The sequence below is a fragment of the Syngnathus acus genome, chromosome 4, assembly GCF_901709675.1.
Source record: "Syngnathus acus chromosome 4, fSynAcu1.2, whole genome shotgun sequence".
Classification (NCBI taxonomy): domain Eukaryota; kingdom Metazoa; phylum Chordata; class Actinopteri; order Syngnathiformes; family Syngnathidae; genus Syngnathus; species Syngnathus acus.
The window spans coordinates 4,897,031-4,914,677 of NC_051090.1; the positions used below are offsets into that span (position 1 = coordinate 4,897,031).

At 45.3% G+C, this 17,647-nt stretch overlaps 1 protein-coding gene across 4 annotated transcripts; it reads left to right on the forward strand.

Annotated features, from left to right (window-relative positions):
• Positions 1 to 765: 765 nt before the first annotated feature.
• On the forward strand, positions 766 to 17,159 carry dot1l (DOT1-like histone H3K79 methyltransferase). 4 transcript variants are annotated; one of them, XR_005097688.1, is made up of 29 exons: positions 766 to 1,133; positions 4,722 to 4,765; positions 4,841 to 4,915; positions 5,034 to 5,097; positions 5,241 to 5,469; positions 5,526 to 5,620; positions 5,772 to 5,834; positions 5,913 to 5,968; positions 6,053 to 6,132; positions 6,244 to 6,312; positions 6,405 to 6,511; positions 6,675 to 6,716; positions 6,800 to 6,895; positions 6,993 to 7,209; positions 7,289 to 7,402; positions 7,484 to 7,575; positions 7,740 to 7,841; positions 8,052 to 8,189; positions 8,400 to 8,525; positions 8,681 to 9,117; positions 9,186 to 9,285; positions 9,357 to 9,506; positions 9,585 to 9,627; positions 9,815 to 10,422; positions 10,484 to 10,689; positions 10,803 to 10,876; positions 11,221 to 11,889; positions 12,648 to 13,300; positions 13,798 to 17,159. XR_005097688.1 is itself a non-coding variant. In XM_037249076.1 (28 exons), exons 1-28 carry the CDS (start codon positions 1,053 to 1,055, stop codon positions 13,175 to 13,177), a joined length of 4,707 nt encoding a protein of 1,568 aa, XP_037104971.1. In that variant the 5' UTR covers positions 766 to 1,052; the 3' UTR covers positions 13,178 to 13,682. The 4 variants fall into 4 exon arrangements, 2 of the variants coding, with proteins under 2 accessions (XP_037104971.1, XP_037104972.1); XR_005097689.1 differs by having other exon boundaries at positions 6,996 to 7,209; XM_037249076.1 differs by lacking the exon at positions 13,798 to 17,159 and having other exon boundaries at positions 12,648 to 13,682.
• The last annotated feature ends 488 nt before the right edge of the window (positions 17,160 to 17,647 follow it).

Genomic DNA, 17,647 nt, shown 5'->3' on the forward strand with positions numbered 1-17,647 from the left:
ATCCAGGAAGGCCTTGTCAAACATTATGATTTGAATTGGGATTGTGTGTGCTTTATTTTTGTTTTTGGAGGAATTGGTGACATTTGCAGGCTTTTTTGTCATAGTCATCACACGGTGTAATGCTGTCAGAATGTTTTCTGATTGTGTCAGCATGTGATGAATAATACTGACAATATCTGGGAAGTATTTGTCAAGCCTTTTCATTGAAGGTGTGACTTGATGTGGTTTGTTGCAACTGGATTTTTAAGAGTTTAATGCAACTACTTTGATTTTAAGTCTTTTGTCTTTCAGTCATTGGTTCCCTTGAAAGTGATTTGTTTTTTTTAATTTGTTACTACATAATTATGAGTGATTTTCCCTGCTTGGTGATCAAGAAAGTCTTATCTTATTCAAACATAGTTTAATGTATGATTTTTTTGTCTGAGCAGAACTGTACTGGTCGCTCACAAATGTTCAAATTTAATGTTGGAGTTCTTAGAAAATGTGTCACTGGAACAATTTCCAGCTGAGCTTTGTGACGTTCCAGCGCTGTCACGTGATCACGTCAACTGTTGCTGAGTGACGTTCTGCCTTTAAAATAATTTTACGTTTTTTTTTTTTAAATATTTGTATTGTTGAGACTCGTCAAGAACTTGACTGTGTGAGGACTTGCCGGGCAAAATATATATATATTTTTTGTCAAAGTGGCACAAGCCATTCGCTGTCATGGTTCCCGGACCTCAAATCGCCATCCCCTTCGGTGACGTCACCCTCCCCTGTGTGTGTGGCCTCCTGCCATAGTTTTTCAATGCCGGGCAAGATGGCGGCCACACAGGAGCGGTGTTATTGCCAGTGGTCATAAAGGGAGCATTTTATTGAAAAATCGAAACCAAGTCAGACGTCACATTGTGCTTGTTCCACGCTTCGACGCCTGTTTGGGCGGGCATTTTTTGTTTTTTTCTTGAAAACACGCTTTGACCCACCTCAACATGTTCACGTTGTAGCTCGCGGACAGCAGTCTACCAGCTAGCCTAGCTCGCTAGCCGTAAACCCAAGCCGCCGTCAAGTGGAGAATGGGGGAAAAGCTGGAGCTCAGGCTCAAATCTCCGGTTGGAGCTGAAGCCGCTGGCTACCCTTGGCCCTTACCGGTTTACGTAAGTGTTATTTGTCAACGTGCCGCGGAATAGAAGTTTATTTCGTATGTGTGTGTTTTGGCTTTGTTACCTAGCCCCCGGTGCTAGCCACTTCCGAGCTCGGGCATGCTAGAGTGCTTAGGACAACCCTGGTGTGTCAACTTCGGACCTGGGCACGCGTTCACCTTGTGTCACCTTATCTCGTAATGTTGTCATGTTGATTAGAGCAGTGGTTCTGCAACTGGAGTCGGAACTTATTAATCATTTGCAATACATTGGGTATTTTGTTCAAGTGGCACTAATAAACATTAAACCAATTTCTCCTCCCTTTCCTAAGCTCTCAGCCAGCTCTGGTACTGTGGTGGCATAAATCTGTCATCCCTGCATGCATCTTTTTGTTCTACTTCAGTTTTCTAATACAGTTGCAATGGTGGTGCAAGGCAGCCAATGTACTATAAGTAGCAACGTGATAAGAGTTCTCAAAAATGACAAACCTGAGCCACAAGATGAGTCTGTTTTGTTGTATATTTGTATTTTGTCACCAAAAGCTTTTTCTCAGTCTTGTTTTCTGGTTTCATATTTTGAGGTGTCACTAAGTAAAGCTGAAAAAAGACATTTTCAACATAGAGAACATTTAAGATGCTCTTGTTTTCTTCTTAATGCATTGCTGAGGTGTTTGATCGGGATTCTAATCAGCAGATAGTCAAAACAAAGTCGCTCGGGTGCAAAAAACATGTTTGCGTCGCTTTGGGTGTTATTACTCAACAAATGTCAATCCAATCTCAGACTGGCACTTGGTTAATGTTTTTGACAGCTTTGGAATTGTGCATGCATTGAAGGTTTGTTTGTATGTCCTCAAATGTTTGCGTCATTGAAATAGGTGCACATGCATATGCTGCTCTCGTGCAAGCATATACATTTGTTTTTACTTGCGTAGACTGAACATCTGTTTCGACTTAACACACAGTGCCACGGCTGTTTTTGTCCTTAAGGCTGGATTTACACTGTAAAACGCAAGTGTACAATCCCCTCTTAAATGCCTATATTTGGCACCCATCGAGTAATCACAAAACACACAAAATGTGCACGTGGGTATTATTTTTGTTCATGTTGCCTTGTTGTCATCACATTATCGATTTTTGAATCACTCGATTAATCGTTGCAGTCTTGCAGTTTAAATTTAGCACCAGACACGGAGTGATAACTTGGCCCCTTCTTACTTTCACTGATAATCAAACATCCTAAAAGCAGTTGACAGCCATTGGTGTGCTCATTGTCTAGAAGAGGCGGAAAAGGAAGCGGTTGTCTTACGTTCTGAGCGAAACTCGTGAACTGTGCTTCTATTCTGTCGTGATTGCGGTGAGACAGTGAGCAGTAACTTAAAAAAAAATACTCTGGAAATTCTCAGAATACTCAAGGGGCGGGGGGGGGGGTTCTTCTCTTAACGTTTCCTTTCCGCCTACACTGTTAAGTACGGAAATGGAGTGGTGGCAATCATCCACTCCAGGCTGTTACGTTTCTGATAACACTCGCCTAACTGCCCTGGACCGCCTCGCCCGCTTGCTTTTGTTGTGGCCTGCATGGATACACACACACACACACACACACACACACACACACACACACACACACACACACACACACACACACACACACACACACACACACACACACACACACACACACACACACACACACACACACACACACACACACACACACACACACACACACAAGAACAAGCATGGCAGGAATTTGAGATACGCTCATGCCTGTGTCATGTCATTGAAGCGCACCCCCATCTGTTTTTAAAGGGGCGAGACTTCCTCTCTCCTCCCCATGTCCATATGGTCCACACCACAGAGGGCAGGGTGGAAGTAGCAGTTGCATTCCCAAGTTCTTTTGTTTTTTTTTTTTTTAAATGTCAGCTAATGGCAATCGATTCCACTCCACGACAGATGATTGCATCACTCTCACGCACACTGCATGGGTGCAGTGTTGAAAGCATTTTCCACACACACAAGACTATTATGTTGTAGTACAAGGCAAGCTCTTAGCAACCTCTTTGGACGCCCACGCGTGGCGACATCACATTGACAGAATTCATTGTTCGAGTCGCTTGTGAGCTAGGGAAATGAAAGAAATGCAAGTGGGTTGATTTGCGGCGTGACTTTTGGAGGGTTCGAATGTAAACCAGTAAAACAACAAAATCTGGAACTCTCTAACGGCAGCACTGAAGTCATACCGTTTACTTTACGTCACTTCCAGCGTACATTCTTCTCTGAACAACCCTCGATCTGCTCGTTCAAATGAGGTTTTTCCCAAGTGTCATGCGTGACTGTGGTTTGTCAGAGCTTTCTGCAACTTTTGCTCCTAGTCCAAATCCCATGACTTTTCTGTTGACCCTCTTTAGGAAAGTTCAGTTCAATTGAGGTAAACACGCAGACGGAACAAAAGGTCTTTCCAGGACAAGGCGTACATTATGGGTTACTGTGGAGATGACGCCACGTGATTTAATGCTTCCCTGAAGGCTTAATGTCGCCGCCGTCACCCTCACGACTGTTCATTTGTATGGCTGTGAACACAATATAGAGTGAGATAGAAGAGTGTCTCCCCCCTCACTCGGGTTTATTTTTAGCCTCGGCTCTCTGCTGGTGTTGCCGTGCGATCATGTGACTTCCCTGATGTGGCATGCTGCACGTATCCCGAACATTTTAGATGTATTTATGTCCCGTCTCTATAAGCGGGGTGGGGCTTGCTCGTAAGATAGCCGGTCGTTATGTTGATAATTTACTGCGCTGACAGGAAAAGCCTTTCCTGCACGTATTTGAAAGTGTGCGCGCGCGGCTCGTGGAGTGTTTGGCGGGCAGTATTGCGCGGGAAGCCGCAGCCTGTGTGTGAGCTGCTAGCCCACGCCGCAGAACAGCTGAGAGATTTTCCCCTCAACGCCTGGGCGTCCTTCACACTTGACTCCACTCTGCCTCGCTTTCGTTTCTTTCACCGCACTGCCACCTCACACGTTCTCCTTCCCTGCGGAACTCCACCAGGAAGTGTGAGCGGGGAAAGTGGGTCAGTGGGTCAGCTCGGGCTAACGCTGCAACTCGAGCGCCCCGCACTGCAGTCAAGATTACATCTCGCCCTGCAGATGCAACAGTTTCCGTGAAGATATCCGAGGACACCAGGATGCTATTTTAAAACGCACGAAGGAAAGATTAGATGGAGAGAAGAAAAGTTTTCCTCCCACATCAAAACATGGTTTTATTTAAATAGCCCATAAATGTCTGATTGGTGACCAGGTCCTCTTACCCAAATTCCGCTGGGCTAGACTATAATATGCAATCCATCCCCTAATATAACAGGCCGAGTTTGTGTTGGACTCGCTATGTTGCAGCAAGTGTGCAACGACCGAGAAAAGCAAGCATGGCATTTGTAATCATGAAGTCATTTCCTGTTAAGTGCCTTGTGAGTAATGACACGAGGTACGCATGTGTAATCCTGTTCAGTTACAGCTCATTTCTTAAGTGGTTATTTGTCATTCATTGTGTGGTCCCCCCCTTTACTGTATATTTCAATTTGCAGGCACATTATTACAGTAAATTCTCTTTCCAGGATAAACACCACGATGCTGCCCATGAAATCATCGAGACCATTCGGTAAGTGTCGCCCTGACTTTTTTTATTGCTGATGTGTGTCATTTTGTGACTAAATTGTGCGTGTTTTCCCCCAAGGTGGGTGTGTGAGGAGATTCCGGACCTCAAGCTGGCAATGGAAAACTATGTGCTCATTGACTATGACACCAAGAGGTGAGTCTCACAATGACACACGAAATATCACTTCAGTGCATGTCGTGATGTTGAATTCCCGCTCTCCAAATCCCAAAATGATGATTCGACTCTATTTGTGTCGTTTTAATTGAAACAGTTACGAGAGTATGCAACGACTGTGTGACAAATACAACAGGGCCATTGACAGCATTCACCAGCTGGTAAGCACCAAGTTAATTCTATTTGAAATGAATCCAAGAGAGATCCGACCCAATCTGGGATTGGACCGGAACTGTCGATTGGAGTTTTGATGAAATAAAGGTCATTTGTGTGCTCTGCTGACCATCATGGATTTGTTGTCTAGTGGAAAGGGACCACCCAGCCCATGAAGTTGAACAAGCGCCCTTCCAACGGGCTCCTCCGACACATCCTCCAGCAGGTGTACAACCACTCGGTGACCGACCCGGAGAAGCTCAACAACTACGAGCCCTTCTCGCCCGAGGTTTACGGAGAGACCTCCTTCGACCTGGTGGCGCAGATTATCGACGAGATGGAAATGATGGAGGATGACACCTTCGTGGATCTCGGCAGCGGTAAGCCATCCCGCTGCGGTTGTCCGAATGTCAATTCAAATGTTTGCGCTGTGCAGGCGTGGGGCAGGTCGTGCTGCAGGTTGCTGCGGCGACCAACTGCAAACACTACTACGGCGTAGAGAAAGCAGACACTCCAGCAACCTATGCAGAGGTAATACACAACTCAGAACACTTTTTTTTTCTTTTTTAATCATCTGCGAAAGACTGGTCACCAGTCGGGAGCGTACCTCTTCTTAAGGCTCACCTTTATTTTAATGTTACTTGCCATATGTGTGTCGTCATCTTGATGTTACTTCTTCCAGTCCATGGATAAAGAGTTTAAAAAGTGGATGAAATGGTATGGGAAGAAACACGGGGAGTACACTGTAAGTTGTGTTCACATTTCTAAACCAGTGTCACTCTTCGGACGCTCATGTAATCTTCCTTGTTTTTTTTACGTTCAGCTGGAAAGAGGAGATTTTCTGTCCGAAGAATGGAAAGAAAGGATCGCTACCACAAGGTTGACATCAACAAAACGTCTGAAACGCTTCATTGACAAATGTTTCTGATTTCTAACACTGGCTACTTCTTCCCTCTTTTGCAGTATTATTTTTGTGAATAATTTTGCCTTTGGTCCAGAGGTAGATCACCAACTGAAGGAACGTTTTGCTAACATGAAGGAAGGTTAGTAGATTTCTTTTTTTTCTTTTTTGTTCACAAAAAGTAGTCATTTCATTTTATTTTTGTTTCGCATTTTTGTATTTGATTAAATGCTTACTCTACTTTATTTTTCAGGTGGAAAAATTGTATCCTCCAAACCATTTGCACCGTTAAACTTTCGAATAAACAGCCGAAACTTGAGCGGTAAGTGCCACCCTTTTGTTTTTGACCACGTCATCTCCTTACCGACCGGCGATTCGTCCGATCACCTTGACGCTCCTCTCTGTCGCTCGCAGATATAGGCACAATAATGCGTGTGGTCGAGCTCTCGCCGCTGAGAGGCTCCGTGTCCTGGACGGGAAAGCCGGTCTCCTACTACCTGCACACCATAGACCGCACCATAGTAAGGCGAACTGTTTTACTCCCGACAAATAGGACATTTCCCTTTTCAAATTGTAACACTTAAGACAATGTGTAATGAACTTGTCAAAGTATTCATGGTCAATTGATTGATTGCTCATTTGGGAAAAATGATTTCAAATGATTCTTTTGTCCCTGATTTTCAGCTTGAAAACTACTTTGCCAGTCTAAAAAATCCTAAACTCAGGGTAAGCAGTGATATTCACCCTCTGTTTCTGTGCTGCAGCAATTATTCCAATTTGTGTCCAATTCTTACAATCTCTCAATGCAGGAAGAGCAAGAGGCAGCCCGGCGACGTCAGCAGAAAGATACTAAGGACAGCAAAAGCAATAGCACCACACCCACCAAAACTAGGGACCAAAACAAGGTAGCATGGGGTGTCATTGTTGTGGCAGTACTCCAACTTTTTCTTTTTTTCTGCACATTGTTAGGAATCACTGATGATATTATATTTGCTATTCCAGCAGGATTCCTGTGGGGAGGAGGAGCGTCTCCCTTTGGTGCCTGTGACCAAGCCCCCCGCCAAACCCCGGCAAACAAAACTGCTGGCCAAGGGTCGCAAGCTGAACAACAAGAAGAGGGGTCGACCCAAGAAGGCGGCGCCGGCTGCCGACAAGAAAAAGACCCAGAGCGCGTTGGATCTGCTGCACGCCAAGACCCTTTCTGCAGCGCCACCTCAGGGTCAGCGGAGCCAAACGCTCCACATAATCGCTGTGTGTAGCTTTGAGACTCGTGTGACGTGTGCTTGTCGTGTGCGCAGATGCATACTTGCAACCGCGGAGTCCCTTCTACCAACTACCTCCAAAGCTTCAGCACTATCCAGCCAATCAACTGCTGCTGAGCCCAACCCCTCCCGGTCTGCAACACTTGCTAGGTAAGCCGAGGACAACTGTGAATCCAGACCAGTATTTTCCATGAACTCATCTAACCTTTTTGATTGTGTAACCGACAACAGATAGCATCAAAGTTCAATACCTCCAGTTTATGGCCTACATGAAGACTCCTCAGTATCAATCCAATCTGCAGCAGCTTGTAGAGCAGGAGAAGGTAATTTATGGCAGCATTGATTTTTTTTTTTTCCCCCCCAGGTCTTAAACTAAACCATTTTTTTTTTAAATAATCTACTTGGTCCAAAATGGCTGGTAGACGAGACAGGCGGATTCGTGAGTCAACTGTTTGTCCATCTTAAATCTTTGTTTTTTTGTCTTCAGCAAAAACACAGGGATTTGTCCGTGCAGGCGGAGCAGCTCCATTCCATCTGTCAGACTCACAAGGACAAAATCAAAGGTCTCTTTCAGAACAAACTGGATGAGGTGACGTGTTTTTTTTTTTTTGTCTGAAATCTTTGATCCAACTCCAAATTTTACAAGCTCTGACCTTCAAGTGTTGTGTAGTTTCTTCTTTGCAAGTAAACATGAGACAAACCCACGTGCCGCATCACAGTGCTGTCATCAAGGACACTCTTGTCTGCCACGTTGAAAAGTCATGGTGTTTTTCCTTTTTTTGTGTGTGGTGTTGTTTAGCTGGGAGTGAAAGCTCTGACTGTGGAGGACCTGCTGCAGGCGCAGAAGGAGATATCGGCCCACAACCATCAGCTGAAAGAGCAGACCAAACAGCTTGAGCGAGACATGGCTTTGCTGCGAGATCACAGCGTGCTGCTGGTGAGACATCACTGCTGCTGCCAATTCGCTTTACATTCCCCGTTTCAAGTATACAAGTTGACGCTTGGAGGCTGGATTTTCACTGCATGGGTCAAATGACAACACAATTGCTATGTGCATCATTAAACTGGTCTGCAGTGTCAAGCCGGCTTTAAAGTTGTGTATCGTTTTTTGCTATTCTGTACGGTTGAAACCGAATTTGGGTTGCAGCTAAAGTCTCGATGTGAGGAGCTGAAGTTGGATTGGGGCTCGTTGTGTCTGGAGAGTCTGCTGAAGGAGAAGCTGGCCCTGCGGAGACAGATCTCTGAGAAGCAGAGGCACTGCTTGGAATTGCAGGTAGGGCATCAATTGTCTCCGCATTTTGAGTTTCTTTTTTTTTTTTTTGTAACTTCTAGCAGTTAAGTGGATAATATTCTCTTTGTCATGTCAGCATTTTAGTGATACATTCTTGGCCTATTGAAAAATGTCGTGGCTCCCTCTGGTGTTTATAGATCAGCATTGTGGAGCTGGAGAAAAGTCAAAGGCAACAGGAGCTTCTTCAGCTCAAATCATACAGCCCTCATGAGGGCTCCCCGTACCGCAAGAACCAAGAATCCCGTTCGTCCGCCGACATGGACGCCTCCAAGTTCGGCCTGTCATCAGTCCCAGCTGTCAATGGCATAAGCCCAGAACGCGCTCTCAACGGTACCGGCTCGCCCTCTTTCGAGCGCGGGAACACCAAGACGGAGCTTCTTTCGCGCTATCTGCCAATCTCTCCTGACCACGACGTTGCGGCAGCCATGCCCGAGGCTCGACAGAGGCAGCACGTCTCCCACGCTCTTCCCGACTACACGCGCTTCTCCCCCGCCAAAATTGCCTTGCGCAGGCATCTCAACCAAGAACCCACAGCCGCCGGCCACTTGAGAGGCCCCGGGCTGCCCACGCACAGGTGCGTGAAACCGCTCAAAGCTCCTGAAGCTTGGTGATTTGTTGTAACACTATCATGTTCTACTTTAGAGGGGAAATGGGTGGCCTTAACTCTCCTCTCGGAGCCAAGCAGGGCAGCCCTTCCCCTCATGCATTGGATGCCCAGAATACTCCAAAAAGCACTGAGAGGGTAATTGATTTTTTTGCGGTGTGCACGTGGGGTGTTCTTCTGCTTTCTAAAGAGTCTTTTTCTCCCTTCAGGGTGGAAAAGAGAAGAGTCCATCTGTTCCGGCAGACAGCAGTATCACAAGCCTTCCAATAAGTATTCCACTGAGCACTGTTCACCCAAGCAAACTTCCAGTCAGCATTCCACTCGCCAGCGTGGTGCTGCCCAGTCGTGCTGAGAGACTGGTGGGTATTGACAATGCACTGAAAGCTTTCACTCTTTTATTCGGCATCACAATATGCTGTTTTTGTGCGGCGTTGCAGAGAAGCACTCCTAGTCCTGTCTCTCAGACCAGCCAAGTTAATGGTAAGGCTTCTGAATGTTTCATTTGATTACAAATGTTGTCACGCAGCACAAGAAGGCCCTTTTAGTTACACCTTTTTCATTTAATTATTTGATATGGCATAGATTTAATTTTATCCAAATATTTACTGTATTTTTTTACTTCAATACTGCGTACTGCAAGTATAAATAAATTTTTTTTTTCCTCTAGGATATTCATCTAGCTCAGGGCTCATGAATGGAGGTCCCCACCCAGAGGACCAAAATGGTGCTTCTTCATCGCCTCCACACACAAACACGCCTCTGGCGGGACCCATGAGCAGAGGAGGTCCAATCCAGAGCCCCCCACTCAGCACCGGAGGGGTTCTTCATTATGCAGACGGACCCCCGAGGATCATTTCAGAAGACGGCCAGGAACGCCAAGAGACCGAGTCGGACACTGAGCCCCAGGACAATGAACTGCGGAGGAGAATCTTTTTCTCTTCTGCCTCCTCCTCCTCTTCCTCATCATCGGGCAGCGGTGGATTGCGCCTCCACCTTCACGCCGGCAGCTCCACCAAGCAGGGATACCACAGTAACCACGGAAACCCCAACCATCAGTCACCCGGCACGCAGCGCGCACACACGCCCCCCACGCACACGTCGGCATCGTCACACTCCACGCACGGCCTCGCTCCTCAAGACGGACGCAAGCGAGGGAGGCGGAAGCGCGGCTCCACGGGGGCCGTCGCTGCCACCGGCTCACCAAAGAGGAGGTCCTTCCCCGGCGTCAGTGCAAACAACCACTCCTCCGGGTCCCCACTCAACATTAATTCCATGGTGCGTCACCTAACGACAAATATTTAACCTTCAAGTGTGACTTTACAACTGTCGTCAACAGGTGAACAACATCAACCAGCCCCTGGAGATCGCGGCCATCTCCTCGCCGGAGCAATCGAGCCGCAGCCCCAGCGTGCCAACCCCGAACCAACCTCCAATTCTGAAGCGGGAGCGTCCCCTGGAGGTCAACGGCACTGCTCGTTACTCCTCCGCCCCCAGCACTGATGATGAGGACTCAGGATACCCGGTTGATACCACCAACTCACGGTAAAGCCGCGTCATCTTTCAGAGCTGAGAAATAAAATCAATTTTAACGTACAAAGTGGATCTTGCATTTCGCTTCATTCATATGGATTTTTTTTTCTGTGTTTTGCTTGTAGGATTGAAAGGAAAATTGCTACGATATCCCTGGAAAACAGAGATGGAGCCAGTCGACTTGGAGATGGTGATAGAGGTAATGAACAATGCAGAATTTGTTTTCAGAATTAAAAAAAGAAAACAACAGTTTTAAAAACATACCATTAGCTTATACAAAAAGAATAAAAAACTAATGATCAATTGTTATGTGAAAATAGGGTAGAAATGCAGAATACATACATACACATTTCTAAAATTAAATAGCTAACTGTGATTAACTTGGTTATTAAACTTTAAATTTGATGGGTGGGAAACCGGGCAAGCACTCCAGAGACCCAAGTATTAGTGTGAAAGCAATTAAAAAGTCAATACTGCACTTGTCTCCATTAGAATAATATATTTGATTGCATCTTCACGCTCCTCTTCCTGTGTGTTCTCTAGGCAGGAAATCAGGCAGCAGCAGCGGTAACAGCACAGGCAGCGAGGCCTCCTCCTCCTCCTCGTCATTGTCCTCCACAAGCAAATGGAAGTCAACCTTTTCACCCATTTCGGACCCCAAGCAACCCAACTCCGACCTGAGGCAAGGGGGCTCTCCGTTTGCTATGGGAGGCTCAAACTCGGACGCTGATTACAAACAACACCATCAACAGCCCAGGAAGGGAAGCGACGGAGAGTTATCCAGCTACACGAATCCCAACCCTTTCCTCAGCCAAGAAGCCAACAACAGAAGCACTGGTAGCGGAGGAGGTCAGGCGGGCGGCAGTTCAGACCCCCGCCAGGTTTTACAGAAGCAGAAGGCCCCTCGGGACTGGGAGCTAAAGACGAGCGGCGGCCACTCAAGTCAGAACATTTTCATAGCTGCGGCCGCCAGCAGCGGCGCGGGCATTCTGAGCGGCAAAATCGGCGGCAGCCCCGTCACCGTTTCGACGGGATCTTCCGTGGGTCAGTACCTGGGCTCTCAGTTCCCACTCGGAGGGGCCTCGGTCTTACAGTCGTTGTTCGGGGCTCAGACGGGAAGCTCCGGCGCGAGCGCCAACACACGGCTGGTCAACGGACACTCTGGCCTGGGCAGCTTCTCTAGCGCTGGGCTTGCAGGCGGGGCAGCAGGAGGTGAGTAAATACTGTTGATTTATTTGGTTCTTCCCAGTCTCAACATCATTAAACAGTCAGAGTGAGGGATAGCGATAGCCTCTCTGTGAAAGGGAAGAGAACAGATCTGCTAACAGTGAGGTAAGTGGAGGGCCAAGCTGTTGCTGCTACCACTGGCTGTCTGTGCTGCCGTGCTTTGACTGGCTGCTTGGCAAACACCCTTGGAAAATGCTGCAGGAAAAAAAAACAAAAAACCTTACAATCAATTTAATCTGACTGAAAGTTAGGATGATGGCCTTTTTTGTCATTTTCTGTGGGTGTATTTCGGTAGCTGTTTGTCAGAGTCATTTCACTTGCACACTAAAAACAATCTGAAACCTTTTGAAATGTTCATAAATTAAGGTCATGCTCCCCATTGACACAAATGGAAACTTTTTTTTTCCCCACGGTATGGGTTGAAATGAAATTTAATCCAATATAGAACTAAGTAAAAATTCGCTATTATGAAATAATGAAGCAAAAGCTTTATTCGACTCCTAAGACCCAATTGTCTGTATACAGCGATGTAGTTAGAGTCAATATTCAAAGCGCAATATGTCAACTGGAAAGCTAGTAAGTAACCCAGTTTAAATAGAAGCAAGTGCTTTGACTCTGTTTTGCTTTGAGTGTGCTTGTCTTGGCGCTACTTGGCTCAGCCCTCGCTTCTCTCTTCCCCCCCCCCCCTTTGCCACTTGTATCTGCTTCCCTGCTCCCTCCATTTCTCGCTATATGATTTGCAGGTACCTTTCACCACGCGGTTCCCTCTGTGTCCTCGCATCATCAGTTTGGGGCGTCGCTGCCCCCTTCTGGAGGCCTTGGCTCTCTGCTCAGTCTCTCCTCCTCGCAACCCGCTTCCGCGCCCTCGCCTCTCCCTCCCTGCCCGTCGCAGGCCCAGCATAGTCGCACCCAGTCGGTGCTGCACAGCCCCTCCCCTCTGCCCCCTCCGCCGCCCCTGCACAGCGCCCCCTCCTCCACAGCGCCACCCCCGCCCGTCAACCCCCCATCGCGTCTCCCGCATTCCTCGCTTCATCACCAGAGGGTGCACACCCTCACTGTCTCCTCCTCTTCCTCGTCTGTCGTTCTCTCTGCCACCTCTTCTTCCTCTTTGTCGTCTTCCGCGTCTCGCCCATACGCAGTCCACTACTCCCCCCGCTTGCCCCCGCCACCGCCACCTCCCGCCAGCAGCTCAGGTGGTGGCGGGAGTATGCGGAGGACTCAGCATGGCATCTTCACCACCACCACCCCGCTCCCCGGCTCCCGACCGAGATAGGTTGTGGGGGTGAGGGAATAGGGGGAAGGTGGTTTTGCGGGCAATCAGAGAAAGAGAGCGAGAGAGAGAGACAGAGGGAACAAGAAAGAGACTTATAGGGAGTCACTGTTCTAAATGAGCAAGGTAAGTTAATCCTGCAATATGAGAAAGGAAATTATTGTTGAGTATGACAGGATGTTTGCCCCTCTTTCACTGCCTAGTTCCGGGTTTGGGTCGATGTTGCAGCCATTCATTTTCTACCCCTGCATACTAGCAATGTAGCATCAGTGGAGTCACCTATTCAGTTTTTTGTCAATATATTGTCATGAACTATTTAAAAAGAAAAAAATGCTGACCCTCATTTGGCTTATTGGAGCGCTATCCCTTCTTATCTACTGCCACCTAGTGGAATAGAATGGACATGTGCATTCCTCACAAAACATATGCAGCAAATAATTTTGGCTAGAATAAGTGAAATCTGGTCAGTAGCTAAGGGAACAACGGGCTATGCTAGACTCGATCACTTGCGTACTAAAAAAAAAACAAATAAGTTGAACCAAGCATTAGAATAGGGGCAATTTACTTGTCTGTTTTCATGGTAAAATGATTAAATGCATCTTTTGTTTTGTATGGCCTTTCAGGTAATTGCTGAAACCTACCTCAACATAAAAAAAAAACCTATGCAAACGTTCAAGTGTGGACCCAAGGCACTCTGCTCCTCACTCACTGGTGCTTTAATACGTCGTCTATACTACCAAGACCGTCTCCAAGACCAGCCTCTGTACTGGGACTTGCATACACACACGCACACACACACAAACATGCTGCAGTGATCATCATGAGCAGAATTCAAAGGAACCGGTTGTGTTTAAATGTCAATTGTTGTTGGATCCATCTTTTTTAGATAGCAGTCAGAAATGAATTAAAACAGCAAGCACACAACTTCTCTTTTGAGGAAGCAACTTCCTATATGACCCGTCCATTGATTTCTGCTCAGCCCTCACTAGCATGTTTTTTTTTTTCTTTCTTACATCTGACCTATGAAACAAGATGAGGAAATTCATGTTTTAAGTCCACACTGGATAACAACGTGCCGTTGCATTTGTAGCATAATGCTTTCGTGTCAGGATCCACCCATCTTTACATTAAAAAAAAAAAGAAATCTGGCTGCTTTAAGCTCGCAGAGCTCTTAATTTCCTAACTGGATCAAAGCAATTCCGCGTTTCCTTTTCTCCTCGGTAACATCAGACTTTTAACATATCGGTGGAGATGACTGATGTCTAAAAAAAAAAAGCGTTTACTTCAACATCCGTTCATATCTGCCTTGTTCTGAAACATTGAAGGCCTGAACATGAATCGATATTCTGCTACACAATGGTGCTCCGTGTTCGCTCTCTGTGGCACTGCTGTCGAGTTAAGTGAAGCTAAATCCAGGTAGATAATACAAATAATAATAATGACAGGAAAAAAACAGGCACTGCATGTGTTTCCGTATTTATTATTATTACATGTTTTTCTAAGTGGCACTACTTTGACAACTTCTCAAAGCAGGATGTTTTTAACCTCTTCTTACGATGAACTTTGTATATTTATTTGTGCTGCTGGGTGCTGCGGATGAACACCGAGGTTTTACGACTCTAAAATGCGTACACACACAAACAAACAAACACACACACACACACACACACACACTGGGAAAATCTTTTTACCGTTTGCAGCATCTAACTACTGGACTACTTCACACCTTTATTTTTGTGTTGTCTTTTTTGTGTTTGTACTGTGAATATGATTAATTCTCTTGAGTGTACAGTTGTTAGATTTATATATTTATGCCCCCCCTCCCCCCTTTTCTCTTTTTTTTTTTCCTCCCTGAAATGTGTTGTACAATGCAATATAGTATGTGACTGTCAGAAAACAATGGTGCTAAATTTGGACCGTGCCTGATACTATTTATTCTTCCAGTGAAAAAGCATCCCCCCCAAAAAAACAAAGGCGACACAGAGTGCTGTATACGGGGATTTTTTTTTGTAAATTCCCCTTTTTGGCCTTTAATTTCTTCTATTTAATATTGTATTGGAGTGTACAACACTTTTGGATAAACAACATTCAGTGAAAACAAAAAAAAAAACACTGTTTTGTACAAAAGCGCCAACGCAAAGCTATATTTAATATGTAATTATGTATGTTTAAATCTATATATATGAGGAAAAAAAAATCTATCGGTGCTGCATTGTGATTCCCACATTCAGTCTTCAGCCACCACATGACCTTAACAAACATGGCGGCACACAACGTGCCCAGGTGCTGTGGCGGAGCGACCACGACAGGATGTTTTCCTGTACTTTTTTTGTTGTTTTGTTTTCTTAAACTCTGCAGGAAAAAAACAAACAGACGGTGCTTCTCTTTTTAAACATAAAATTGAACAATTAATGGTGCAAACAAAGCGACGTGTCTTACAGATAAAGCCCGCTTGTAGATTTGGTGGGTACTGCCAGAGCCGCGCTTGTTTTGGAGTGTGTTCGTGACTCCTGTTTGATCGCGATTGCTGACTGGTGTGGTGGTGAACCGGTGGTCCGTAGACCACAGAAATAGAACCCAGGAATACTCAATGCTCAAAAAAAGTTTGTTGGGCTTTTGGTGGAAATTAGGGGTTCCCCACCACATTGTAGTCTGTTTGTAACCAGCACTGAGTCTTTTTTTTTGGGGTTAAATCATCGTGTCATTTCTGTCATGTCTCTGCGGTCTTACAGATTCCTGTCCTGTTTGTAGAAATGCTAGTCAGTCAAGACAGCTTGGTGCTACTTCACATAAAAAGAGGACGTTTGCAGCTCATCGTTCAAAAACCGTGACGCTTCTGCCATTGTTTCCCTCTCGCCGGGCAGCTTTTCAGGATGTGCAAGTGAGAACCTGCTTTTTATCGCAGCTTTTTTTTTGTAACTCAGCCAAACCAAAGGGATGGTGCTTGTTTCTATACCATTTCAAATTTGTTAGACATTCAAAGGGTGTCAGAATTTTGTCATGTTTTTGTTTTACAAATAAAGATTAAAATATATATTAAATGATGTATTTGACATTTATAAGCCGCCATTTTCCCAGTATGTGGGCTTCTTATAAGCTTATTAAACAAGCCAAGTATAGACAAAATAATATAAGAAAAATTCAACTGGAATTTATTTTCGATTAGATTTTAATTTGGATAATTGTTTTCATCGTAGTACTCGTATCACCTTTAATTAAAACATCTAGCTGAAATGAACTAATTTTCCCTTTATTTGCTATCAGTCTGCTGCACCTCCCTAAGCAAATTTAAAATTAGTCATATTCAAATATTTTGGCGGCACCATTAAAAAAAGACATCCTTGTGCGTGAAAACAAATTTTGTTCTGTTTATTTTGGTTATGCAAGACTGCTTCTAAATGACTGTCAAGGAATGATCACATTCCAGTAATTGGATGAAACATCACCATGCATGTGAATAGCCAACCATTGCTTCAGAGCAATCATACCAGCCAAACACGCTCTCAAATACAATTTGATCGGCTTTTATTATTCAACTCTAAACTAATTCCTGCCAAAGGTCTTAACTCAGGAACTTTTTCTCATGCATCTCCACACTAGGTCCCTTTCTACCTTCAATGACAATCTTCTATTAAAAAAATTAATTAAGCCGGCCTGTGGGCACTTTTTGGTTCTCACTGGCACATCCGTCAAACCTTAGAAAGCTCCGCGAGTTAGTGTAACGTCAAACTTAGAAATGGCGTCGACTTTTTCCACGTGGTGGTCCTGCACTTTTGTGTGTTGACTTTTTTTGTGGGGTGGGAGCAGCTTGGAGGAGGTGCAATGATAGCAAAGCCCGGTTTGTCGTGGAATCGTGTGTTACTAAAGTGTGGTGACGGTGCTTTTATCCTAAGATGTAATCATGACAAATGGAATATTTGTGTTGCTTTTTCCCCAACCTCTGCATTTTATGAATAGTAATAAAAAAATTCTTATGATGTTTGAATTTTGCTCTCACCTTTCTTCTTGTTGTCTTCCTAACATCTTATTTCTTTTCTATGTATATGTCAATCCAGTGCAGAAAAATTCCCAAGGAAGTTAACAGGACTATTTCTGGTCTTGTCTAGTTCTGATTCTTTCATGAAATTTCCACTTGGGTGGTGTCCTCCTTCCATAGCACAGGGTCTTCTCAACATCAGCCACGACATTCTTCCAATTCTAAAATGAGCTATGCGATGAAGGATTGAGGTTGATGTGTCAAGAACGGACCTCCCAATGAGTCTCCTCGGAAGTCGGACCTTAGCCAAGGGATGTTGTTTACCACCTGTGCTCAAGATCACCAAAGGCCAGACTACGGTACATATATCATGTCGTGAATCCATATATGGAGTGTAGCTTCATAAAGTGATACATTTGTAATGGTTTCCAAGAATGAGCTTTGGCTGGATGTATTGGAACAGTCGACCTTGACTGTCTGCATAACTGCACTGCAGC